The sequence below is a fragment of the Arthrobotrys flagrans genome, assembly GCF_004000055.1.
Source record: "Arthrobotrys flagrans strain CBS H-5679 chromosome Unknown unitig_0, whole genome shotgun sequence".
NCBI lineage: Eukaryota > Fungi > Ascomycota > Orbiliomycetes > Orbiliales > Orbiliaceae > Arthrobotrys > Arthrobotrys flagrans.
The window spans coordinates 7,948,892-7,976,026 of NW_027137550.1; the positions used below are offsets into that span (position 1 = coordinate 7,948,892).

Here is a 27,135-nt window from a genome sequence, read left to right on the forward strand (position 1 = left end):
AGATATCTAGTTTAATTTAGAATTAATAATTTCCAAATCTTCTATTCGTTTACTTCTTTGAGAAGTAAGCGTTAAAATTACGTTAGTTATTAATATTATAGATTTGAGTTTAAACAAAGAACTTATCTACATTCTTTCTAAAGAAGAAATTAATATTAAAAAATTCTAAGTTATACTTATAAAATATTATAGTAGCAACTTATTGCTGGAAATAAAATTATTATTATAACCTTAAAAAGCCTTTTTTATTAAAAAGTGTAAAAGAATATTAAAGAGTATTATGATTGATACTAGTATTTACAATTAAATTTTTACAGATACTAAAAAAATCAAAGAAATTATCTTAAAGAATAATAATACTAAAAAAGAAAATAATTCTAGTAGAATTATATGTAGATTTACTTGCCTTTATAAGCTAGTTAATTTTTATTATCTATAAGTAGTTACTTAATAAGATTTTAATAAATTTTTAACTTTTATTCTCTCTTTCTATTCTTGAATTTTATTTGTTTATATTATTTGTTTATTTATTCCTGTATTATATGATTGCGTATTTTATAATCCGCTTGCAATATTATATGTCTTTTTATCTCTATTTCGTTTTGAAGGCTAAACTTTCTTTTTTTATTACGAGTAATCTATTTGTATAAACTTTTAAGAAAATAAATATTTTTAAAAAATCTATATCTTCGTTTATATCTTTTTAAATATTTTCATAGAAGTAAATAAGTTATTGTATAAATATTATTTCGTGTACTTACGCTTTCAATAATACCTAGAAGACTGTTCTAGACAAAGGTATTATAACAAAATATTTTAACTTTTAAAATAAGATATCATTCGTGATCTTAACTTTATACCTTATTTTATAGTCGCTGCAAAAGCTGTTTATCCGATTTTTTTAAATAATTAGGGGTATTCGAACTTCTTTATAAATAAACTAGCTTTCCAGTAGGAAAATAAGGTTTATTTTGCTAGTTTTTAATAATATAAGCGTTTTAGACTTCTTAAGTTTCTCGAAATGCTTTTCATATAATAGATATATAGATATACTGAAAAGTACGTATATTTTATTGATTTTTTTTCTTAAATCAACTCTTTTGATAATATCTTTTAAAAAGGTTAATCTACTGATTTAATTAAGTTCGCCTCAGAAAGTTTTATTAATCCTTAATCTTTATGTTATAAACGTTCGCTTTATATATATGATAGTCGCTAACGCTTAGATTTCTTTTATCACCTACTTTTTGAAATTAATCCTAATATTTTATTATAAGGGGGGTCTTAACTCCCATATCAATTTAAATAAGTTTAGAATAACTATAAAGAGCTACGACTATTAAATAATATTTTTAAATAATTATAGATGTGTGAATATCGTAATTAATGAATAATTTAATTATAAAACGAGAATAAGCGTCTATAATATTATAAATTTATATATTATAAGGCTAGAGTTTATCATAAGCGTTAGTTGATTATATCTAGTTAAGTTCGTGGGCTTTTAATTCTTTACGAATTCTGATTTATTTATGATGTTAAAATTTAACGCCTTTAGAGTTAATATCTCTGATAATTACTTTTATAGCTGGTTTTAAAATGAAGTAGTCTGTTTATGTTTTGACCTAGGCGATTGATATGTTATTTTTAAAATTAGCTATAATTTTAAATTCAAGCTCTTCGGTTATTATTGTACGAGTTTTCGTAGTTATAGTTTTTTTGTAAATAACTGATATCCGAAGTATTATTTTATAAACGTGCTTTACGTATTTAAAGCTACTTTTAGTAAGATTTAGCTATCTTTTACTTTACAAGATATTTAAGATTTTAATACTATCGAAACCTTGCTTAATTAAGAACTGAATTTAAGCTATTAGAACTTTATTAGTTGTTAAACTTTTATTAAAAATATTTTTTTGGCGATTGATACGGGTTTTGTGGTCTTTATATTCTTTAATATCTAAATTAATACCTTATTTTATAAGATGAGTATGAATTGTATTAATAAAGGGTATTTTGGTAATTTTGATGCTCCAACGTCGATATAATACGTAACGTATATTTTTAATTGAAATTTTCTTTTGTAAATATAAATAAATAATATAATTTTGATCGTTATTAAGACGAGAATCTCGTAATCGAGGTATTATAAAATAATAATCCAAAATTTTATGAAGTTACGAAAGTGTTGTTTTTATTGTTTCGATTTAATTTTTAAGATTTTGAGAAATTTTTATTTTTGGAGTCGGGAGGGTCCAAATTTCGCGCCATATATAACGTTACCCAAGCCTGACCAATTCATGCAATGTGAAATTTCATCGTCAGCCTGTTGAATAGATGATTGTCATATGCTTGCTTATATATATATATTTCTGACACCGCCTCCGCTATTTCTCCAATTTAGGACCTCAAGCTTTTGCCCAGGCCTTCCGACCGCCAATGCCAGCTCACTTTGGCTTCTAGCTGTGTATTTAAGGTAAAGGCCAAGCTCCGACTGTACCTGTCAAATGTCAAACCCTTCAAGATCACACCATCGATATCCAGTATATCCATGGATCAACTAGTCTCTCGAGGGAAACAAACTCTATAGTATACTGCTCATTATTAATGTTTTCCCTCCGTCGTGTAAAAAAATTTCGCCTATGAGACCGTTGACACGGCTAGAAAATCGAAAATAGGTACCAGCCACCCGGCAACATGCCATGTGTTTTCGGCCTGCAGATACCTTCTCATCCAAAAGGGAATGAAGTGCCTCTTCAGGACTTCGGGATAGAAGACATTTTAACAAATATTGAAATCAATTGGAATTGAAGAGGATATAGAAATGGCCAAGCAAGTTTAAATATCGTACGTACATCGGCGCCTCGAGTATATCTCGAGCTCTACGTCAACGTCTATCATTCTTCAAGCTCCTATAGAATATCCACACTCTTTTACAACCACAACACTCGTTAATTTGTTTGAATTTTAAAAATGAAGTTGCTCCCTCTACTCAGGTTAGATTAATCAATTAAGCTTCATCTTTTCGAAACTTAACTAACTCATGCCCCGCAATCGCAGTCTCCTTGCCATCTGCGGCTCCGTAGCCGCCGCAGAAAAAGACGGCGCAACAGCAGCCACCTCATCAGCCCCACACACAACAGTCGCAACCACCTCAGAAGCAGCAGCCAAGCACACATCTTCCCCTCCTGCGACAGCTCTAGCCACTTTAAATACTACCTCTAAAGGTGGTGAAACAGCTACAAGTTCTTCAGGTGGCAAAGCTGCCACTTCTATAGACCACCACGCCCATCATGATCAAGAGAAAACTGCTAAAAGTCCTCCAGCCGGAGGCAAAGCTGCTGCTGCTACGACAGGCAGTGCCGCCACTAAGACTACTTCTTTACCTGCGCCGGCTTTTAGTAATGCGGCGGCTAGTGTTAAAGTTGGCTCTACTATGGCTGTTGGGTTATTTGCTTTGTTGGTGGCGTTCTAAGGATAGAATCATTGATATAGATGTATTGGAAAAACATACCGAGGTTATTTGGAGCTTGAATCTAGATTTTGATATGATTGAAAATGACACCACCTCTTTCTCATTTACTCTAAATTTGTGAATTTATATATCGACTATCAGGCCATTTACACCTCCACGCGCCCATGTATACTTGTGCATATGTCTACCGAATACGAATCTCAACCCCCACAAATCAATAAAGAATCTATCCAGCCTTCTATTAGAATGCCTCTTCCGAAAAAAAAAAAGAAGACAAATTTTTAGACAGATCACTTACATCCACAGTACACAGCTTTTCCGCAACGCTAATTAGCTAACATTGTGGTATTTTTAGGTGTATCAACACACTTTTCTTCAGTCTTTTGCTTCGCGAATAGCTAATGTTGCACAGCGTTGTCTCAGACAATTGAAGAATGATCGACGGCAGAGTCTTAAAATCCCGAAACTTTTGCGGTTCCGGAGTCTCTTTATACTAGCATTATATTAGCTGAGAAAGTTGTTTGTGTAATATGGTGTATATGCTTCGGAATGATGGTAAATTAAATTACGAAGGGAGGTTTGTTGTAAATGAAAACCAATGTATCTATGGACAGAAAGACGTGTTCTTTCAAGCAGCAACTATTCAACCTAAATTCCACGATAAGCTTCCACATGTAAAACCGCAAATAGAACATTCCTGACAGGCCAAGGTTAATCACCGAATGGATTCCGTCGGATGTTTTTTCCGACACCCTATAAGCTAGCGACATAGTTTTGGGTGAGGCCCTTCCCATTTGCATGTGTCTAACTGCCGGCTTACCACAACCGGCCCAAGCAGGGCAAGGAGTCGGATGCCAAAAAATTAGAATTGATTGCGTTGCTACTTCGAAGGAGTTAAGCCTTCACGATATTTTGATAAATAAATAAGGTTCTATTATTAGTTCATCATTTTGATAGTTAGGTCGATTAGTGTGTTAGTTAATAAGAGAAATCTAATTTTCAGGAATTCTAGATAATATTAATATGCCTGATGCACATTCCCCAGCCACACTTTATCAACCCCCCCTCCTCTTCTCTGACCATTTAATCCGTCAGATTTGAAGAAAACTGATTCCGCAAGATTTAATATCTGCGGGATATGAGAAAATCCAACATAATGACTAATAGGCCGTGTATCTGCAAGGGTATGCATGTTAATTCAAATACAACGGGACTTAAGTTAGGGCATGATTATCAATAGAGTAAAAAAGATGGGATGGAAAGGGTGGCCCCATGTGCTAAAGATCTGAGAAGAGTTGATTGGTCGGTATTGTTGGAGGGATCTACATTTCAATGAGCTTTATTGGCTTTAAGATAGGCTTGTTGCCAAGCTACGTTGATGAAATTAAGGTTTAGAGATGGCTTAGGGTGTAGTGGTAACAACCCATGGCTAGAAATACTACAGGAATTTATAAAATAATTTATTTTAGCGTAATTACTAACCCTGCAGGCAATCTACGTGTACACTGTTTTTCTCAAGAGGCCCAATATAGCTAAGTAGCTAGGCGGGTCCTACTAGTTAACCCGTGTTCCCAAGTAGCGAAGAGTAATAATATTCATCAATCCAGATTCTAAATAGAATACAAGACACGAAAGATAATGTACATTCGAGCCGCGAGCAGAGCTATATAACCAAATTCAAATGCATACATGCAAGCGCAACCTAGTTACAGAAAATTTCAAAACTTCGAACACCGACCAACCAAAAGATACACCTCGGACCGAACTGGCCCAAAAGAAAAGTACAATGATAACTCCAGTACTTTTACGAAAGAAACAAACTGGATCCGAGGAAGAATTTTGGGAAAGAAATCATAAACAATCAGTAACTATACTCGGGTCCTGAATAGTGGCATTCAAATAAACCGCATATGGGTCTTAGAAGTCTCCGTCACTAAGGCCGCCATTTGGGTCATCTGTAGGCGTTGGTTCGGAAGTCGTCGAATTAAGCTGTAGAGAGCCAGGAGCTGTGGGGTCTAATGTCTGGATCGTAGCGTCACCAGTAATTGAGGTCATCGTTTTAGTTGCTGTTTTAACAATAGTCGCCATGGTTCCTTCCGTGGTGGCTGTTTTTTCCGGAGTCATAGCATCCGTAGATAGAGTCGGGTTGACAGGGCCTTTCGCTGGGCCTTCCGCCGGGTTTTTCTCCACTGGCTTATCTAAATCTGCCCATTTGCCCCTTTCAACCCAGGTGTATGGACTTTCGCTTGGGCAGGCATCATAGATTTCGTTAGTGGTTCCGCTAATGGAATTGGACCCGGTACCACCTTCAAGGTAGTAAATATCTATACCCCAGGACTTGTCCTCGCTCCAATAGCTCCTGGCCATATGTGTGCTCGATGAATTGTCGCCTATCTGCACTATGGGCTTTTCAGGACCCTGAAATACGGGATTCATAGTATCTTTATTCAGGAGGGAACTCAAAGTCTCGTTGGCAATGAGGGCGGCATTATAGCAATTGATGCGGACATCGTGATTTTCATCACCCCAACGGCGGTAATTAAAGAGGTACGCGGCATATCCGCCTTTGCAACAAAGAATAGCTGAACTGCCTTGAGAAGCTCTGAAAATTTTATCATCTGGATTAGGCTCAGTGGCATGACCGAACCTCGTGATGCAAAATTGTGTTTCGTCGACAAAGTCATCAAGACAGCTTTGGAGAGCCGCTTGGAAGGCACCGGGTTTATAGGGCCCGACGGCTCCCGGTTTCTCCACAGCGGTTGCATTTGGACTAAGCCGAGCCGGTGCGAAACCAGCTAAGCCTGTTCGATCAAACCATTCGTAAACCTGGTGGAATCTATTTTCATTGTCACCCATGTCACCCATGTCATCCATAGAGCTTTGTCTCCTTTCGAACCCAGATACATCGGCCGCAAGCACTGCTTGCGCGCTCGCTGCAGCTACGATAAGGATCGTTGATAAAATTTTGTATTTGACCATTGTGCCGGTTGATGAGCTGGAGGTGTATGGAGCTAGGTGATAGCTAATGAAAATTCGAGATATATACGCCCGATTGAATGGTGTATATATGGCCCTCCTGGGGTAGAGATAAAGAATAAGTATGGAGTAGATCTATATTTGTATGCACGTATGGGGATAATAGAGGAGAGATAATAAGATATTAAGAAGAGAAGCTCGGCACAAGGGCTAGGATATCGCTGGACTATCCTTTGTATCTAGAACCGTATTGAGGCGAGGGTGTCCTGCGTGTGAATAGTCAAGTTTCTATCTTGGAGCAAGATGTCAAATAGATCTCGATATTGGTCTCACACAATCCTAAGGGGAAAGTCTTCTAGGATGAATGGATTCAAGATGGATGGGTGAATAGAGAGCTAGGATAAGAACGTGGCGTCATGGGAGCTTAGGGACGAAAGCTCGGAATATATATTCCGTACCCTTGAATCTTCTCCAAGAACACTAGGTGACAGATCTACCTCACATGCGAATACAATATTGAAATTGGAATAGCAAGGCCATTCACTGTTTGCATGGCACAACTGAAAAGCACTTAGGTGCGGAAATGAGCTCAGCATTGCCTCTATGCCTTTGCATTTCTGCTAACATATTGTTCAATGCCCCACACATGCATGTTTTGTTATAGACGAAAGCTTATAGTGCTTTTAAAGCACAACATTATCACAGTTGTTGGAGGATCTAGCATTGTTTAGGGATCTGTTTGCACTGTATGTATGCATGGTTATAGCTGTGATTCCCGTATTAGAATATATTCGACTGTTCATGTCCAACAACGTTAAATTTCCTTAATCTCTTAACGTGGCCGTAAATTTATCAATGACAGGCTTTATGACGACCTGGGCGTCAAGACCACATCAATATAATTGACCAGCTATCTGTCCCTGTGAACTTGTTAGCTTTAATATTCAAATCATAAGACTTAAAACTAACAATGGGAAATGCAAGGTCGTTGGAATATTTGATACAGAATCTTTCAACAAACAATGCAGTCTCCGAACAAATGTACGTAAGCTTTATGAAACTAAACGTTAGTAGCCCGACATCAAGATACTATTTTTACTAAGGTCTGTGGATTTGGTATATGTAGTCTATGCCGACGGAATCCTTGTTGTTCGAAACCTAAGCTTTGTTGCCTTAACCAACTATATTCCTACGTGTTTTAGGTTCAGTTCACTTCGCCGTGTCAACATACATTCGATATATTGGATATGTGCTAATTTTTAGAGAATTGTAAGAACATCACGCTCGGAGATGGTGGTCTCGCCTTGGAATAGGAACCAACTAGAGTTGCCTATGTATAATTTCCAACATTTTAACCGAGGATCTCGTTTCACCGGCTGTGTACCAACTCATGCGATGTCATGTTGGGTTTCAGACCCCCAATCGTGGTGGGACAGAGACTACATCATAAAAAATCAAGACATTCCAAGTGGCGTGTAAGAAAAAAAAAAAGTATAATGAGATAACCAGGAACGCTAGTTTGGAAGTTGTATACAACCATGCTATATAGTTTCTGAACCGGTTCTGTTAGACCTGATCGAGGAGTGGCTGTACGGTTCGAACACCCTTATTTCCGTGCGCGTATATGCGCTATTTCCCTCATGTATTATCGTTGGTTGGAGTGTTAAACGTTTGTTCATGCGGTTTCTGAAGAGGACACGGTCAGACAACTTGAGCATGGTTTAGACACTGGGGTAAAAGTTGTTCTTGATAGATTGAACTTTTCGAGAAAAACCAAAGCCTGTTCATCAGCATCTAGTTCTATAATTTCTAAGACTATTCATGACATGCACCAGCAGCCGCAGCTAACATCATGCATAGGGTACAATACGAGGAACCAACTGTGCGTTCTTTATGGTTTACGTAAATTTACTCCGACATCGCAATATAACGAGATGGAGAGAAGCTATTCGCCTAAGATTGAATTCAATGGCCGAAATCGGATTCAAGGATTTCGCACAATTCATTCATTTTAGCCTTTGAATGTGAATACAGATGGCCACAGCATGATATCGATGCCACCTAGAAGCTAGAAGAGTCTATTGCGTGGAGCTCGAACGGAAAACGAGAGCTACATATTGGACTCATTTGGCTAATTGATACCCTCGTGGAATTGTTTGTTAGAGCGATGATAGATGTTTTTGAGACCAATTTAGGCTTTCTTTGCAAGTGGTAATCTAGTTCAGAAGTTGACGAACATCCTCCACAGGCATCACCTTGTTGGAGTTTGAGAGAGCTGTGCGTTGCAGTAACCGCCTAAGCTAAGATCAATCCTAGCTAACCACGATGTTTGGACTGACACGTACTTAACACCGAAACTCTATGGGAGTATCTATTTTTTTGGCTAGGACTCGAGCTCTAAGGTTCTTTCATTGGGCTGTTGGATGACAAAGGTTCATAAGATTCTCATGAGCTCGGCTAGCTATGGCCGGCTGGTCTCATGAGGTATGCCTATTTATATCTATAGCTAATGTTCTTTCTTTCTTTTTTTTTTCATTTGCATAAGTGGATGTTATCATATCTATCGTACATTCTGATCGTAGCATTGAGTACAACGAGGTTTGTGGCTAAGAATATATAGATATAGGCCCGAAATATCTCTATCTAGAATGTTAAACTATCAAGGACGATAGCCCAACTTGAACTTATAACATTCGGTATCTAGGAGGGCTACTCGAAGAAGCCTTGTGTAAGTATATTCACAATTAGCCGTCCGTATTGCATGCTTCTGATTTTAACTGCCTAGCTAAATAACCGCTGTAAAGTTAGTATCCACTACGTGTCTATCTGATTTGTGGGTAGCCCTTGTTATCAATGCCCTTTCATCGATCCAGTGGCAATTGAACAAGAGGAGTCGACCAGCCTATATAAAAAAGCTGATTTGGAACCAACGGGGGACAAGAGAGAAATCGTTGGTCCAGACAGAGTAGCCTTTGACGGACCCTACTGCCTAGTGGGCCTTTGGAAAAACGGCTATCAATTGCTTGACCGAGACAGTTGGACCGGATGGGCCCTTGGAAAGCCAGAGCTAGATGGGGACCTCCACAGCTATTGGAACAACATTCGAGACAATAACAACGGCTTGAGCGGTCAGTGCAATAATCTCAAAGACCTCAACGGTAATCTCCCTCGGCAGCTATCCTCTTTCCAGGTCACTGGGTACTGTGAGTGTGAGTTCTTTGCGGACGAGGATTGTCATCCCAAGAGCTTTAGGTTTTCCGCGTATAACAGAGAAGATGCGGCGATGTGGAGGAATGGAAAAGACGACAACATGATCCAGAGTATTAAGTGTAAATATGCCGAGAGTTGGGGTGGTGTTGAGGGTTTCACAGTGACCTTCGTCGATAATAAGACAGCACGACGCGATGACCAAGTGGGAAGACTAGGGCCCATTCCAGAGGGCGTTGCGTTGCAAGGGACTTGGAGCCCTGACGTTCTTAGGGCCCACGACAGCAGGAAATGTCTTAAAGTCGGCCATCCAGATGTAGCATCCGGAAATTTTCGTGTTACGGATGTTACCGTAGTCCATGCTACCTGTCATTTTTACCTAGACGAGAATTGCAATGAGCAAGGAGGCGGTATGGAAAATTCACTTTTCACCTTAGCATCGATGGGCAAAGTTGAATGGGTCGACCCTGACGGCGGAGATGCACGGGGGAAATCTATTCGCTCATACAAATGCTTTCCAAGTTATAACATTGCCTGGCACCCTCAAAGTCAGGATATACTTAAGTATATTCAGAAAAAGATTAGGGCCCCAGCTTAAGTCATATTATCTAGTGGATTGTATGTATCTATATGAGCTCCTAAGTTGATGTTAGAGTCAATATTTTTCGACGTATCTTGAATTTCTTCAAGAATTTGTTAGACAGTTGTCTGGTCCCATTCTAGAGTACAAATGCAGTATGTTTGAACTATATATGGAAAACACAAGTACGGTTTTTAGTTTTTTTTAATCATGTATATATAAACTTTGAGCTAGTTTGTGGAGCCTGGCCTATGAAACATACGTATACAAGATTTGAAGCCCTATATCCAAAATGGTGGATTGGTCGCTACGAATGTTGAGTCCACAGGTTTCCAGAATTGTTTTCAAACTCGTACATCAATGAGTTTTGCTAGACGTAGAACTATTAATATTAAAAACCTTTCAATTCGAATCGGTATCTGCAGCTGTCTATTCTTTCATAGCGCATATTAAATGCGTTATAAGCTATAACATCACAATTTGTATTTCTCGAGACGAGTGTCAGGGATTGCAGTCAGTTGTATTATTCGTATAGCATACTCATTTGTGTTACAATCGGGGTTGGTTGAAGATTATTGCAGAAAAGTCAGTGATGACTCCTATACTATACCATTAGCGTACTAGCAATCAGAGAGCCCTTTGCGGTATTGGGAAAGTAACTACTGTTAGCCTATGTTACATGTGGATGCATTTATATTGGATTGAATCGACTATCAAAGTAGGCCTAGAACCTCCTGAATTGCTTGCAAATCTTTTCTTTAGCCCTTTCTGTCGTCTATTTGTGGAAAGGGACAGATTCTTCGCGGATTCGCCCAAGGCTGGCCAACTGGCCACTGCAGTACTGGCCTCGTACCCAGGTCCCACAAGGGGAAGAGTGCTTTCCAAGGCTGGGGTATTTGGAAATCGCTATTATCATGAGCTCTGTGCACTATGTACCAAATCCCAGCTGTCCTCGATAATGTTATACAACAACGAAAGCCCTCCTCTGCTTTTCATATCGAATTTACCCGGGTGCGGCTTCTGCATTCCTTCACCACACCAGGACATGGATTGCGTGATAGTGGTTAGTAAGGATCACGACCTTATCTGCAGGATTTCAGCCGCACACGTTTACGTTTGGCGAAAGCTCCTTCGTTCTCGGGAATTTCCAGCTCCCCGCACTGCACTGCGTAGTCTGCATTCGTCCGCGAGCTACAAGGCTGCCCACATTCGCGAACTGCACGTGTGCTACCTGCTTATATCTCGTGTAACATATTTTTGGCGCCCTTACTACTCTAGAAATTTTATGCTGGCGCCGGACAATCCCGCCTTAGGGTAGCCTCGTTCCCTCATCACACAGTTTTTGGGGTAGCAGAGATGTTGCCCCGGAATTCCTTGCAGCATACCTTACTATACCCTACCATGTTTCCATACTTGAACACGCGGCGAATATGACAAAAAATAAACGGCAACCTGATACTCCATGTACTATGAGTAATGATTTTATTAAGGGGCGAAGGTATTATATATCCATGGCTGGGGCCTTTGATCCAGCAGCCCTTCTTTGATTCTCCTAATCCACCCGAGTCGACAGATTTGAGCTGTATGTAGCCATCTACTCTAGCCTTTGAATGATATTATTTTTAAAACATCTTGCGCCATTTTGGTTGAAAAGACGATCTACGTGTATAAGGTATTGTTGGATTGCACTTTCAAACAAGATTTGCGTTTCCTCATGGCGCCAATAGACAGTTAGTAGCATCTACCCTAGGAATTTTCTGCATGACATGGTATATCGCGCTGACAGCCAAGATAGCAAGTTCTATCCTTCAGTTCCTCGAATCGAACACCACACAGCTTCTTCAAACAAGCACAAACTCCACAAACTCCACAAGTCTTGGACCAGCGATTCGTGATACGGATTCTCCACAATGGACCGAAAGTTTGAACGCAAATTCGGTCCAACTACTTGCTATGCTTGTTAGCGATGCAGGAATTGCTGCCGACCAGCCGCAGTGGTGGAATAGTGCCCCGCTCGGTTGTCTGCTTATCGGCATTCAGCCTCGTGGCAGCTGGCAGATAATGCAACGGAGTGTGCAGTGGGGTCAAGACAACTGGTCCTCGAGTTTTGGGGTTAACTGTCCCATGAATGTTCTCTACCAGTACTTCACATGTTCTATACGCAATAGAATCGAAGTTTGGGATTCCATCCATTTTGATTCCCCCACCGAATATGTGGTGGCGGAAGGTGCCGAACCTCCAACTCCTGGTGGGCGCGAGCGCAAAGCCTCGACAGCCTCAATGTTTGAGAAAGGCCTTCACAGATTTACTACTTGGGGATCCCAGAGGGATTCAGCTTCTGGCTCTAAGCCTAAGATGGTGAAGAAATGGGTGAAACTACTGGTGGATGGCGATAGGGAGTTCAACATGTCAAGGCCTAGTAAACTGATCGATGGAAGTCGTGGGGGAAATGCTTACATGTGTGAGCTCCTACGCCCAAAAGATGGAGCTACATATACCATAGATGAGCAGGCTCGTTGGCAATATGTAAGTGTGGTATTAGTGGCAATGGGTCTCCTTAAGCACCCGTATCATGAACAATGGAAAGACGTCCTAGCACGGGATTTCCAAGTTGATGAGCGACTCGGAAAGGTTTTTACAACCCTCAAGTACACGTTAATCTTGTTTAATCTCATAACAACTTTTTTGGTTATCGCTGTAGCCTTCGCAATGTTTGAAAAAAATGTTTTCAGACGTTCACTGCCGTTTTTAATTCAAATTGCGTCTCTGTTTGCATGGGCTTTTGGTTCCGTCGGACTTCTCATGATTGGCGGGAATCCCCGCGTTCAGATTATTCCAGATGAGAAAAGAATTCCTAGCTACATCGAAGAAAGGATCGATCAAGCATATGAGCTTGCCGCTTCGCCATCCTTCTGGGGAGGTCAAAATCCAACAGAACAACGAAAGGAATACTTGACACTGAACTTTGGATACCTCAATGGGTCGGAATTCCACATAAGTGGAGGAGGGACTTGCAAGGTTCGTCGGGATATCGTGGAAGCCCTTTGCTCAAGTAAATTGAAGATGGTTCGTCCTGTTTCATGGTATTTGTGCATCGGATGGTTTCTCCTCTTTTTGGGTATCAGTGTTGCTTTACTCATTGCAAGCTCACTTGTGGCTACTATATACTCGCAGATTTTAGCGGTGGGTATTCTTATTGTGACAGCGGTTGCTAGAGGATGGGGTATATCGGGACCCGAGGACTGGATGATTCCGAAACTGTACATGCGGGGTGGAGCTAGCTATGGCGCAAATCTTCTTGGTCCAGTTAAAGCACGCGCCTAGAGGTTAGCAGATTAATTATTGATAGCAGGCGTAGTTTTTTTCCTTGGTCAGTGGTTTGATATCGCGATTTGTATGTTGATTATGCTAGCCTAAGAAATCTTTCGGTTAATTAATGCAATCCTGCTAATGTAACAAAGAACTTTCATAGCAGAGAATCCGAATGAGTCACTGTGTAGAGAATATTTTGAAGTAGAAGCTAAAAGCCTCAATATTGGCACCGGATATAATATCTCAGAACAACATTAACTACAAGGTGAGAGTAATAATAATGGGGTCGTTTGTTGCCGCGCCAGGCGTTTTATCCATAGTTTTCCAGGCTGCGTTTACAAAAATAGTCTCCCTCCCTACCTCCAAATCGGTGAAATCGAATTCACTGACAGACGCAGGCCCAGTCCCCCCTTCCTCAAGCTGTCTCTCTGCGGACATACTCAAGATCTCACTCTTTTCAATTCCATCCCCATCTTTCTCCCACTTCACTCTTTCCACTCCCCGACTAAAGTGATAGTGGCCGAAGACGCAAAGTAAAGGTTTTGCGGTTGCAATTTTCTTTGCTTGTACTTCGCATCCGGTTAATCCCAGCTCTTTATATTTCTTATTGATAGAGTCCAATCGGTTTAGTGGTGGTGAATGCATGACCCAGATGTGCACGTTATCATCATGAGTTGGTGCAGTCTCCCATGCCTTTGTTGAGGTATCCGAAGGGTATGGACGATATATGAAGGCGTATGGCTTGCCAATAAACTCTGGTTGGCAAGGATTTCCGTACACACGAAGTTCTGGTTCATTAGCGGAATTAGCTGTGTAATTGGTGAAAGTCTGAACGTTTCGGTTGATGTAATTGATTCCAGCAGCTCTAGCTGCGTCCGATGTGAAAAGTTCAACGGTTTCAGGAAGAAACCCTGGATGATTTGAGTCGAGGCCAAAGTCATGATTTCCTGTATGAAAGATATAAATATATATCAAATTCCAAGCGCTGTAAGTTAGATTTTGGGGCGCCCGGTGAGCCTACCTGCTACCACAATTTTAGTCCTATGAGGAAGCGATATTATCCAATTATATGCTTTCTGAAGCTCCTCCAAAGTACCGAAATCGGTCATATCCCCAGCATGTATGAAGATATCTCCATCCGGGATTTTTGATGCACAGTCGTCATTGTGCGTATCTGACACACAAACGATCTTTATTGTAGACGCCATTGACTTTGACGGTTTATCAGATGAAAATGGGCCGAAATACGACGGGGAGAGATGGAAAAACTTGGGTGAGGAGGATATCAAAGTCCATAGGCCCAATACAAGAACGATAAGACAAGAGGGTAGTGTTAATCTTTTATAGGCCATAGACCCACCATAGTACGTAATAAACTGAACAAACGGAATTGCGCAATCGATATTTTGAAGCTAGGAAGTGGATGGTTTTAGTATCGTGAAGTGCTAGTGTCGGGAAAACGCGTGGAGATTTGGTCGCGTGAGCAAAACAGGGGCTGGGATCGTCTTTGAGTTTAATATGCGCCGCAGAGTGTAGTGCAATGCGATCCTTAAAATTGTCGCCGAGCTACTAAGGAAGTGAGTAGTTAGTGGGGTCGCCGAATCGGAAGTAGATGTGACGTCCGGCCGGACTAATTGCTAGATTTAGGAAACCCCGCCATATCGATATATCGTTCGGAAACCGGATTTAATAGATTATCAAACCACCATTGATAATGAGGGTTGAGGATGAGTTGATGTTGCAGATTGCATGCTGTGGCAAGGCTTGGTGCATCCTGGTTTAAGGAATGGCTGAGCCATCAAACTAACGAGGATAGTGAGCCTATCGATCAGCCACGACGAATCCGCGAAAGAACCGGCATACGAAGTACACATATGCATACAGTAGCTACAGAGCACGGGTAGAAGGGCACCATGAAACCTCGATCCCAGCGCGGTTACGCGTACGTGGATACCGGTATAGATCATCGAGCATGGAAACTTTTGAGATCATTCTCGAAAGCCGAACAAACCATGCATATGTATGGGCCATGCGTGAGCTATCAATTGGCCAACTAGACTTCATTTTCTGGGCTTATATGTATTTGCAGCCAAATGATCAATACTTTCGTAATTAAGAAGCAATCCAAGGCTACGAAATCTAAAAGGGGCAAATCGAGTTTTCATATGAACATATCAGGCGATATCGAACTTTGGGACGTTGCCAATATAACAATAAGCATCTGGGCCCAGATTATTATTCTCCATCTTAGGTCCTAACTAGCCTGCTAATAAAATATAGGAGCTTTGAATTTATAAAAACTAGATCTCTATCTATATCTTCGGCTTCGTTAGAGTGCCGAATACATACCCGTACACGAATGGCTATTACTAGATCATTAATAAAACCACGGGTTAAAAATTGAGAGATCTTTACAAGAGTTGACGTGACAACTCATCCTTCTCATTCATGCCGAAGTTTGAGAGTGTTCAGCCTCTTTATGCTCGGTTTGACCTTGAGATCACAGTGAACTCGACGAGCATTTAAGACACAACTCGAACTCCAGACCAATTTATGTGATCAAAGTTCGAAACCCGCATACTTTTGTAGCATTTTAATCGTCGGTGACGGTACCGCGGTCAATATATATTCGATATGCGTATACGAGTATACGATCGATACCCAGGCTAGACGCCGAATAAACTGCTTAGTTAAGGCCCCAGTCAACTACTGGCTAGGTAAGAGTAGGGAAGGCCACTGTGTACCTGCTTTATAATTTATCGGATAATGAAATTTCCTGACCGGGAGAAAGGTTTCTGACTATGTCAAAGCGAGCTCACTTACCAACATACCTTCAAGATATCCGTTATTTTACCCCTAGCCGCTACAATATTCGCCAAACACTTTAAGGTGGTTACAAGCGCGGGGCTAAATATTTGTACCAAAGCTCTCGACATTGCTTCAGCACGGCCGACTACCATGCATGCAAAGCCTCGATCTCTTTAATGAGGGTGCTAAAATACCCAAGAATAAACAAGTTCCCGGGTCCCAGGATAATTTAATAGGTAATCCACCTATCAAACTGCCTTCGAATAGCCTTGTCTCCAGAATAGACATTTCCTTTGAGGCTACACTAACAGATCTGGCATGCCATCAATAACGTCTCATGGTCCCTGCTTGTCGATGCTAACTACGATCATACGCGATGCCGGACATCAACATATAGAATCTATTGGGCTGTCAATCGAAGTGTCGGTGGATAATAACACTATTCCAACATTCTGGCCAACATATGAGCCATTCGGCTGTGCAGAATAGGAATTTAACGACCTCATTATCCCATCGTCGAAAGACAACAATGCTAAATACATACATACATACATACATACATACATACATACATACATACATACATACATACATACATACATACATATACACAGTCAGGCTTTCCCACATCACCTAATCTTTCTCGGATTTATCAAGTCCTTTTCCGCTGCGATACGGGAGGCTGTGTTCGATCCATACGTTTGGGTTTGATATGTAGTACTCTCTTGGACTGCGGAGGCAGTATTATGTGGAGTTCACTCTCGATAGCGTGTCTGATTTTGGTGCTGGTAATGGCGCCCTCTTTCAGAAGCATTTCTGCAATTTTAAGTCCTGCACCTCCGTAAGGCTTTGATTGGTTCTGTATGAAGCTTTGAAATACTTTTGAGTGAGACAGGACAAGATTTCGACTCCTTACTTGGATGCCAGCTCCAATACTCAAGAGCAACCGAATTGCTTCGAATTTATCGCTGAGACTAGTGCAGATTATTGATGCCTGAAGCGGATTGCCATAAAAGCCCATCTGTGCATTGACATCGGCACCTGCTTCTAGTAATATCTGAACAAAATTTATCGCGGCCGTGCTTAAGTCTGAATGTGTTTATAATCCTGGTATGCGGTTGTAGATTGTCATGAGCTGCTGAGGAAAATGGTCAAGGATATAAACAGCACTCCCAACAGCTGCTTGTAGCGCTGTTCCATAGTAACCTCCTCCTGCTCTGACGTCAGCCCCGGCATCTAAAAGCATTTGAAGGATTTTGGTTGTAGGGAAAGGCGTATCGTCGGAAATTCCACTGTCCTCCTGATCATGGAGCAGGTCCACGCCATAGACTGCAACAGCCTGGAGTGAATTACCGTAGCAGCCGCCACGGGCGTTAACATTAGCACCGGCCCCTAGAAGGGATTGGATAAGATCCACCCCGGTTTCGTAATTCAGATAAGGACAGATGGCGGCTGCTGCTTGTAATGCATTACCATAGTGGCCACTTTGTGCATTGACATCAGCTCCGGCTTTCAGTAGCTTTCGTACCATAGTGGGAAGTGAATCCATACGGTCAACCGGGACCCCATATGTATAGCGTCGAGAAGCGGCCCTTGTAATAACAGTTTGTAGCACGCTACCGTAAGGTCCTCCCTGATCTGCACCAGCTGCTAACAATATTTTCATAATTGTGATATTCGTACCAAAGTCAGCTTCTCCACCGCGAGCTTGATCATTCCTAGACTGACGAAGCGTCGCTGTAGCTTCTAGCAGAGTTTGGTACGGCTGAAATTGCGCATTAACATCGGCACCGGCATCAATGAGTATCTTGATCATCTCTATGGATTTCATACCCACAATAGCGGCGCTTATGGCTACTCCTAATGCTGTACCATAGCACTCGCCTACGGCGTTGACATCTATACTAGGGTCACTAAGTAAAACTTTGACCAGGGTTGGACAGTCGTGCATGACCAGAATGTGAAGGAGATTTGATTCTGCACCATATGTATCGCGAGTGGAAAAGTAACCCATACGATTGTAGGTGTCTAGTAGCCTTCTAAGCATCTTAGGCTGCTGTAGGGATGCCAAGAAATGCTGTAGATCATTTTCGTCCATCAATGACTGCTGTACGTGAGTGAAGATATTCCAAGACGCATAATCCAAAAACGGATACGAAGCCTGCGAAGACTTATATCCCTCAAGTGTTTGAGTGGACCACCTCAAGAATTTCATCTGGAGGTATGATAAGCAGCATTCGGCGAGCCTTTTATGGCTTACGCCGGGAATGTGAGGCTTGAGGGCTGGATCTAGTGTTTCGAGCCTCCTTTTCCGTAGTAGGAAGTCTCTTACAGTCTCGTGTATGAATTGCGGATGGCTGCCTTTCCCTCTAATCTCGACAGTCTGATTTTAGGTTTAATTATATCGACTATTATTTATTTTTCTATTACTCTTAACTTAAATTTTTTTACTCTAAAAGATTCTTCTTGATATAAAATTTTTTTTCACCAATTACGCGCTTTGCCGGTCTTCATCCAAGGACCAAACCTTAGATTGATTTTACTATTATAAAAACCAAGGCCTCTCGAGGTACTCGTGATAAATCGCTTGATTGCTTCGTCGTCATGAAGGGTCCCATCTAAAGGCCCTAAGTTTTCCGGCTCTATTCCGGCTATTACCGCATGATATAGTTCCTTTGGTTTCATCCTGCTTTTTGCGAATAACATCCACTGGAGAATAAGAACAGTCTCTTCTTTATGCGGACTGTCTTCCTCTAGCAGCGCTAAAAAGACCTCATCAAGACCGCTGGGTACCTCCATGAGCCTCTTGCTCACGGCAGTGAGATGGCCTTCATCGAAGGCTTGGTTAAGAATCTCGACAACAAGAACAACCCACATGAAGACACCTTCTGTCCCAGCGGAGAGTGCGAGCTTAATGGATTGATTGTCTGGCCTAAACTTTGTTTCAATATAGATGGAGATGTCTTGATCATGACTGGCTTGTGATTCCACAACTAGCTCGAGATTCTTTCGCATAGTAATACTTGGATAATGGCGGCTCGATAGGCAGAGGCTGAAGTTGGTCCCGTACGTAATAGCAGCTAAGCTCAAATCTTCCAAGTACGCCACAACGATACGTACTTCTGCTTCGTCGCACTCGTCCAGCGCATCCACGAATAGCATAATAGGTTGCCGAATCCGAGCCATAGCTTCCGAGAGCATTTCTTTGAGCTCATTCCTAGACCAATCCAACTCTTCCCGCCCATGCTTTTTTCGCTTATCGAGAAATCGGGAAATGAAGTTTTCGCGTAATCGATGGTTTTGATCTAAGAGCTGATATAGTAGTGATCTGAGCATCCCCTGGAAAGACTTTTCGAGTCGGTCGGTACCGCGAGCGTTAAAGAAGTAAGCTGTGATTATATTATTTGAAAAGTTGCGCTTGCAATGCTTTAAAGCATGCTTCATAAGGGTTGACTTCCCAGCGCCTGGTTTGCCCTTGATCCAGAGCACCCCGTTATGCCCCTCCAACTCATCTCGATTTTGCCATTTCTAAAAAACTTTTGTATTAAAAAACCAGTCACAAGTGCTAGAAAGAGGCTTCTCTATATTGTTCTGTTGATCGTCAATCTCTCGGAAGGTCAGCGACCGTAGAAAGATCGTTTCAAGATCCTCTTGTAACAAGTTAGCCCACATATATACCAAAACAAAGCAAACAATCAACGGACCTATTTCCACTGCAGGAAGTGCAACCAAGAGTAACTCTTTAGCATATGCAGCCGCCACAGCCGCTGTATACCCCTGCCATTGCTTGTTTTTATGAGAGTCTGAGTAATCACAAATTCCTCTAATCACTAAGCATGGAAAGGCATCCATCAGACCAGCGGCTTCCATCTCGACACAATATACACCAAGATCCTTGGCAATCTTCTCTCTAGTCTGCCCGTGTTTGATTACTTGATTACCAGATGCAATCAAACCATAGTGAATTTTAGGGCGATAATTCTCTCGTTCACTTCGTATGACCAGCCTTTTAGTATCGCAATATTTGCATGTATTACCTCCATAGTGGTCGTATTCAGCTTCGAAAAGTCGGTCTTGATCTGCTCCAGGATAGGTGAAATTTGCCTTATTGCAAGGATATTTTTTGACGGCCCTTTTGATAAAGCCAGAGACTCTTGATTTTTGGATCCCGTGATCTGCTCGTAGTTTACTGACTGCAGTCCGGAGCAAGAGAGGTGGTTTATCTAGTACTCCGACCCGTTCAAAGAGTCCCCCAGCACCTGCTTTCCCCAAATCATACTGAATAACTCCTGGAAGGTCTCTTGTTGGTGTGCTGACGACTATATCGCCTAGTCGAATATCGGCTGTCTTGTTTGGTAATCCTCCGCCTATGCCAACCATCAAATAACATTTTACAGATGGAAAGCCAGCTTGCAATTGCCCAGCCGCTACCGCAGCATTTATAGTACCGTAGCCTCCTGAGGGCAGACAAGCAATCACAACGTTGTGATGACCAATCGATCCGAGTATGTAGCAATTATTGTCGCCGGGTATTCTTGGCGCTTCGACGTTAATTCTATCCAGCATGATTTTGGCAGCAGCCATTTCAATAGGTAAGGCGCATATCCATCCGATTGTATAATCGTCCCGAGTGATTCCGCCCATTGGCGCCTGGAAGGAATCCTCCTCCTCCTCACTGTCATCACTGTTCTGTGCTCCCCACCTTATCATTTTGCATACTAGCAAGTGGGCCACACCCCTCAATTGCTTGTGGGCCCAAGAAGAACTAGAAATTGAATTGCATCAGTACGTATACACATATATACAACACAGCGTTTAAAGGATATATCACAGCTACTTACATAGACAATCGAGTTTAGCTACGAAGGGTCGATGTAACTTGTACTTGTCCCTAGCTAAGCATCTAGGTAGTTGCCGGATCACTGAGTGAATTAGCTAGGCTTCGTCGTCCGCCACAAGGTCGGCGGGAACGTCTGCTGTGCGGTCTAACTCAGGCCATCACGAACTCTAAACATATCGCCCTAAGAGTCCAGTGCCGAGAGAAGGCTGAACGAATTATTTCATCCTAGCAAGGAGGCTGAGTTCGCGTAATGAGTTGTCCATGCACACCTCGAGCCACCCCCACAGGCTGCTGCCGATCAAACACTGCAAAGCATTAGCTACTAGTTATAGTAAAGTATTCTCCTAAAGTTCGAGATCGAGTGTCTCGTATGTAGGCTCATCGGGGACAGTGAAAAATCGCAGGCTGTTCCGAAATACTCTAAGACAGCGATTCTGTTGATTTAACCGTACAAGTAACTGTTGTAATATATATATACAACACAATTACGAATTGTAGGTTGCCGGCTACAGCGCTGGTGAATTTATAGGCTAACTAGTTAATAACTAATTCACAAGCAGGCAGGTTACTAGCTGGTTCATAGATAGGCTGGCTACTAGCTAGTGAATTAATAAGCTAGTTCGCAGGTAGGTAGGCTAATAACTTATTTACAAGTAAACAAACTACTAGCTAGTGGATTAACAGAATGGTTTATAGGCAAACTAGCTATTGGTTGGCGAATTAGCTAGCTGGTTCGTAGGCAGGCTAGCTATTAGCTAGTTTATAGGCTGATGGGTTACTAACTAATTCCCAAGCGGGCTGGTATTTGTAGGTAGGCTGGTACTATTACGAAACTATTTGTGAATTAGCCAGTAGCTAGCCTACCTATTTACTAGCTAGTAGCTAGTCTGCTTGTGAACCAGTTGGTAGCCTGCCTGCCTGTGAACTAGCTAATAGCCTGTCTGCCTGCAAACCAGCCTGCTAATTCACCAGCGCCGTAGCCGGCAACCTACAATTCGTAATTGTGGCTGTATATATTATAACAGTTATTAGTACGGTTAAATCCGGGGGCGCGCTATAATAGGCGAAACCAAATTCCAACGACCTCGATTCCTAGTCAATTACTATTAGTTGATAGTGTTCTCATTGCGCCGCTAGTGTCTCCGCGAGTATTGGTATTGACACCAGCGACATGGCTACCCCCCGCGCCTTAAATAAGGCAATCTTCACACCCACTCTCTACCAAAGCATTCGAGACCTCTGGTTCTCCGGCCTCCCATGGGGTGCCAAATCCCCCACCGAAGAAGCAACACAACGCTGGTTCACCGGCTCCAAAGAAGCAAAAGCGGCATTCGATAAACTCTGCCACCACCACCTCAACCCCGCTATCACTTCAATCTCCCCTTCCAATTTCCCTATAAAAGGTCTCACCGATGCAGAAATTGCAGCGCCATTTGTCGCCGAAATCGAGGTGGCGGAAGACGGCGGGGATGCAGAAGCCAAGACAAAAATCGCGTTGAGTTTCATGATCTTGTTGGATCAAATACCCCGGAATTTATACCGGACAAAGGAAACGCTACCGTTAGTCTATGGTCATTATGATCCGATTGCTGTTTCTTTAGCGAGGCATATCATCTCGATGCCTGTTGGGAGTTCAAGTACAAGATGGGATCTCTTCCCGGGAATTCGACATTCACTACCTTACCGACAATGGTTCTATATACCTCTGATGCATTCTGAGAAATTGGCGGACCATAAAGCCTTTATCAACATATTGGAAGAGCTGAAAGAGGAAACAAGGGAGGATAAAGAGATCGCGGGGTTCGTGGAGAATATTGAAAATTTTGAAAATATTCACGTCAAGATCGTGGAAAGATTTGGGAGATATCCACATCGGAATAATTGTTTGGGAAGGGAACCGACGAGCGAAGAACTAGAATGGCTAGAAGGAGGTGGAGAAAAATTCGGAGTCAGTGGCTAATTATATTAACTACAAACTTCATGATACGTATAAATTTCGGATACAGCAAACTAGATGTTAATATCGCTATCTGCAATGTAACAGGCTATATTCATTTTTAAACTCTGCACAAAGGTCATGAAAATTAACACTGCGTACATTATATACTCGGTTGTCCGGCTTGCTATCCAAAAAGGTATAAAGCCTTTCAACTTTCCCATCCTTCACAGAAATGACATCCAACCCCCCTCAACTCCGGCTCTTCTCCTAGCTTTCCATACCCCCAACGCAATCTCGCCACCCCAATTTCACTGTTTGACGGAGATCTGAATCTCGTCTATCTTAAGACATACTCCCTATTAGCTGCTTAAAATTCCACATAGCCGTCTAATATAGAGATATACTGAAGGAAAAGTATAGCTTACTCAATCCGCTAAATACCCAACCTTCCTGCTGCAACCTGGTAATAGCATTTGAAACTTCCTGATGAGACTTAAAGGCACCGAAAGAATCGACGAAAAGAGCGTCGGGGCTCCAGAGGCGTGCAAGATTCTTTAGACGCTCTTCATGGGATGGAGAACCGAAGATCTCGTACAGAACTCTAAAGTGCAATAAAGGATAATGGAGTTATCGATAATGAGAAACTACATCTTTCGACATCGCCCTCGTTGACTGCCATTTATACCACAAAGTACCGTGTTGACTCGGCCGACTTAGGCTTGCCAATTGGGCAAGCTCGAAAGCATCGTGATATTTTAGCTTAATGTGTGTTCCATTTCATACTGGCCTGATGCTTTCCAACCTACAAAGAAACTGCTGAGGGATGAGTTAAATAATATCTTGGGCCGTGCCAAGCAGTGAAACTTAGTAATCGATGGTTAGATAATCTGATCTTGCGAAATATGAGTCTACTCTGTGCTTCTGCCTTCGGGAAATCGAGTCCAACCATGTCGTACGTCCTACATGCCCAAGTTATTCAAATTATTTCGTCCCCGATTGTATTGGGTGAATTTTTTTCAAACACTAGGGATTCGTTTACCTCGAATGATATTATGTAGCTGATATGTAACAATTCGGAATAAATTGTACCGAATCGAAGCAGGGTCGTTGGTTAACACCTATTCTGGTGGTCGCGATCTGCATGCAAGTTGACACACGCCAGCTGGTTAGTCAGCTATGGCGCGAAATTTGGACCCCCCGGCTCCAAAAATAAAAATTTCTCAAAATCTCAAAAATCAAATCGAAATAACAAAAACAACACTTTTGTAACTTTATAAAATTTTGGATTATTATTTTATAATGCCTCGATTACGAGATTCTCGTCTTGATAATGATTAAAATTATATTATTTATTTATATTTATAAAAGAAAATTTCAATTAAGAATATACATTACGTATTATATTAACGTTAAAACATCAAAATTACTAACGTACTCTTTGTTAATATAATTTGTACTCATCTTACAGAATAGAGTATTAATTTAGATATCGAAGAATACAAGAGCCACGAAACCCGTGTCGATCGCTAAAAAGATATTTCTAGTAAAAGTCTAACAGCTAATAAAGTTTTAATAGCTCAAATTCGGTTTTTAATCAAACAAGACCTCAACAATATTAAAATCTTAAACATTTTATAAAGTAAAGGATGGCCGGATTTTACTGAAAATAACTTTAAACACGTAAAACACATTTATAAAATAATACTTCAGACATCGGCTATTTACAAAGAAGCTATAACTACAAAAATCCGCACGATAATAACCGAAAAGCTCGAATTTAAAATTATAGCTAACTTTAGAGATAATATATTAATCATTTAAGTTAAAGCATAAGCAGATTATTTTATTTCAAAGTTGGCTATAAAAGCAACTATCAGAGATATTAACTCTGAAGATATTAAATTCCAATGCTATAAATAAATCCGAATTCGCAAGAAATTAAAAGCTCACAGATCTAGTTAAATATAATTAGTCGACATTTACGATAAACTCTAGTTTTATAGTATACAAGTTTATGATATCATAGACATCTATTCCCGCTTTATAATCAAATTATTCATTAGTCACGATGTTTACATATTTATAATTATTCAAAAATATTATTTAATAGCTATAGTTTTTTATAGCTATTTTAAATTTATTTGAATTGATATAGGAGTTAAGACTTCTCTTATAATAAAATATCAAAATTAATTTTGAGAGGTAAGCGACAAAAGAAACTTAAGCATCGGCAACTATTATATATATAAAACAAGCGTTTATAATATAAGAATTAAGAGTTAATAAAATTTTTTAAAGTAAACTTCATCAGGAAAAAAACACATTTCCTTAATTCCATCGGATGGAAGCCCTTTCATCCGATGGAACACTTTTCCATCGCGCTCCATCGCGCTCCATCGCGGTCCATCGCGCTCCATCGCGGTCCATCCCAGTCCATCGCGCTCCATCCTAATAGGGCCACCCGGCACCCCAACAAAACTGACACGGGCCTATACAAACCCCCCATTTAAACTTCAAAATAATATTCCTCTTCTTCAATATCAGATCCATTATCAATATCGATATCTGAATCTATATTTTCATCGTTATAAGAATAAATCTCATTCCAGGTATTGAGATCGATGTGGGTATTGAGAAGATATGAACCGGTCCTATAGGAGATTAAATGGGCCAGACCCAAAATAGCTCGAATTGGAATGATATTTCGATAAGATTGATGGTTTTCTTTTTCATAATCCACTAAAGGATGCTCGGTGAGGCGAACGAAACCATGGGGGCTCTGTATAGTTCCCCCAGCGTATGGCTTGAGCTCAGTGACAAAAGCTAGTTGAAAGGTCTTATTACTAATTGCATTATGGACAATCAATAACAATTCTAGCTTAGTTACTGCTTTTTCTTTCAGATCTCCATATTGACTCGTATGAGACTTCTGGAAGATGATGAAGTCCTTTCGAGGACCCTTCTTTTGCCAGTTTAAATTAGTTCGAATAACATGATTAGTAAAAACATTTCTATGCTGAAAGTCCTCAATCGGGACCGCGAGGGTCTTGTATACTTGCGCTCTGAAGTCTGCTAAGGATGAAGGATGAAAGTCTGGTCGAAGAAATGTCTGGGAGGCCGGTAAGGTTCTCAAATAGGCATATAACGCCCAGTTGAGGTTCGGTACAGCGTATTCACGCTTAATCTAATCTATTGTAATTTATTTACTCTTATTTTCTGGAGATTTTAAGACTACTTTAGGTTGCAATTGAGTTAAATTTACAACTTTAATTGATGGCGTACTATATAGTTCCGCACGAGCCTTTACAGAGCCGACTAAGACTGAGTCAGCGTGATTAGAAATATTAGAAAATAAATATCAATAAACATACCATCAATTCCTAGTCTATTCTTGCGGTACTGTTCGCGCTGCTTTTTAGCCGGTAACGAATTTGGATAGACCTCCTCAAACCTATTGATCTTCTCCCCTTCTTTTATTAATTGTTCGAGATTAAAAAATCGCATTTTAAATTGATGTTTTCGATATCTGTGTTCTATTATTTGAGCGTATGCATCTCTGTGATTAAATTGAGCCCATCCCTCTTTGAGCTGTTCGACATGCGAGGCCTCTCTTACTTCTGTTGACTAAGCATTTAATTGACCAAATTTTTTGATGGAATCAGTAAAATGGGTCATCAAATGCATTTTAATAAAATTAAAATGTCCTATAGCCATTAGCCCCGGTTAGTTCCCAGAGAGCCCTGATCAGGAGAAGAAGAGGGCTGAAGACACTTCTAAGTGAGCTTACCATTTTCAGAAACCTCTAAGGAGTCTTCACTACTTTCACCTAGAGCTTCATCGCTGGATACCGCTCCTACTATGCCTGTAGCTGCCTGCTGTGGTCTCGTTCGGGCCCCCCGAAATTCTCTGAAGACATTTTTCCCATCATGAAAGCTTTGCAACTGGTTTTGCATATCTATAAGAGTTTGTTCAGTATGTGAAAGATAAGTTGCATATAG

At 41.0% G+C, this 27,135-nt stretch overlaps 8 protein-coding genes across 8 annotated transcripts; 4 read left to right on the forward strand and 4 right to left on the reverse strand.

Moving 5' to 3' along the window:
• Positions 1 to 2,973: 2,973 nt before the first annotated feature.
• DFL_005328 (uncharacterized protein) lies at positions 2,974 to 3,475 on the forward strand (the record flags this gene model as incomplete). The annotated part of the gene is made up of 2 exons (XM_067634569.1): positions 2,974 to 2,996; positions 3,061 to 3,475. The coding sequence occupies 2 exons, from the start codon at positions 2,974 to 2,976 to the stop codon at positions 3,473 to 3,475; spliced, it is 438 nt and encodes a 145-aa protein (XP_067492625.1).
• Positions 3,476 to 5,392: 1,917 nt separating this feature from the next.
• Positions 5,393 to 6,454, reverse strand: DFL_005329 (uncharacterized protein; the record flags this gene model as incomplete). Its single annotated transcript, XM_067634570.1, has 1 exon — positions 5,393 to 6,454. The coding sequence occupies one exon, from the start codon at positions 6,452 to 6,454 to the stop codon at positions 5,393 to 5,395; it is 1,062 nt and encodes a 353-aa protein (XP_067492626.1).
• A 2,460-nt stretch (positions 6,455 to 8,914) lies between these two features.
• On the forward strand, positions 8,915 to 10,256 carry DFL_005330 (uncharacterized protein; the record flags this gene model as incomplete). Its single annotated transcript, XM_067634573.1, has 3 exons — positions 8,915 to 8,935; positions 9,156 to 9,179; positions 9,393 to 10,256. 3 exons carry the CDS (start codon positions 8,915 to 8,917, stop codon positions 10,254 to 10,256), a joined length of 909 nt encoding a protein of 302 aa, XP_067492627.1.
• A 1,696-nt stretch (positions 10,257 to 11,952) lies between these two features.
• Positions 11,953 to 13,562, forward strand: DFL_005331 (uncharacterized protein; the record flags this gene model as incomplete). The annotated part of the gene is made up of 2 exons (XM_067634574.1): positions 11,953 to 11,968; positions 12,034 to 13,562. The coding sequence occupies 2 exons, from the start codon at positions 11,953 to 11,955 to the stop codon at positions 13,560 to 13,562; spliced, it is 1,545 nt and encodes a 514-aa protein (XP_067492628.1).
• A 246-nt stretch (positions 13,563 to 13,808) lies between these two features.
• On the reverse strand, positions 13,809 to 14,758 carry DFL_005332 (uncharacterized protein; the record flags this gene model as incomplete). The annotated part of the gene is made up of 2 exons (XM_067634575.1): positions 13,809 to 14,497; positions 14,572 to 14,758. 2 exons carry the CDS (start codon positions 14,756 to 14,758, stop codon positions 13,809 to 13,811), a joined length of 876 nt encoding a protein of 291 aa, XP_067492629.1.
• A 2,699-nt stretch (positions 14,759 to 17,457) lies between these two features.
• Positions 17,458 to 21,373, reverse strand: DFL_005333 (uncharacterized protein; the record flags this gene model as incomplete). Its single annotated transcript, XM_067634576.1, has 7 exons — positions 17,458 to 18,647; positions 18,854 to 19,870; positions 19,919 to 20,008; positions 20,063 to 21,033; positions 21,095 to 21,123; positions 21,200 to 21,217; positions 21,365 to 21,373. The coding sequence occupies 7 exons, from the start codon at positions 21,371 to 21,373 to the stop codon at positions 17,458 to 17,460; spliced, it is 3,324 nt and encodes a 1,107-aa protein (XP_067492630.1).
• Positions 21,374 to 22,369: 996 nt separating this feature from the next.
• DFL_005334 (uncharacterized protein) lies at positions 22,370 to 23,158 on the forward strand (the record flags this gene model as incomplete). The annotated part of the gene is made up of 1 exon (XM_067634577.1): positions 22,370 to 23,158. One exon carries the CDS (start codon positions 22,370 to 22,372, stop codon positions 23,156 to 23,158), a length of 789 nt encoding a protein of 262 aa, XP_067492631.1.
• Positions 23,159 to 26,336: 3,178 nt separating this feature from the next.
• Positions 26,337 to 26,769, reverse strand: DFL_005335 (uncharacterized protein; the record flags this gene model as incomplete). Its single annotated transcript, XM_067634578.1, has 3 exons — positions 26,337 to 26,452; positions 26,509 to 26,663; positions 26,753 to 26,769. 3 exons carry the CDS (start codon positions 26,767 to 26,769, stop codon positions 26,337 to 26,339), a joined length of 288 nt encoding a protein of 95 aa, XP_067492632.1.
• Between the last annotated feature and the right edge of the window lie 366 nt (positions 26,770 to 27,135).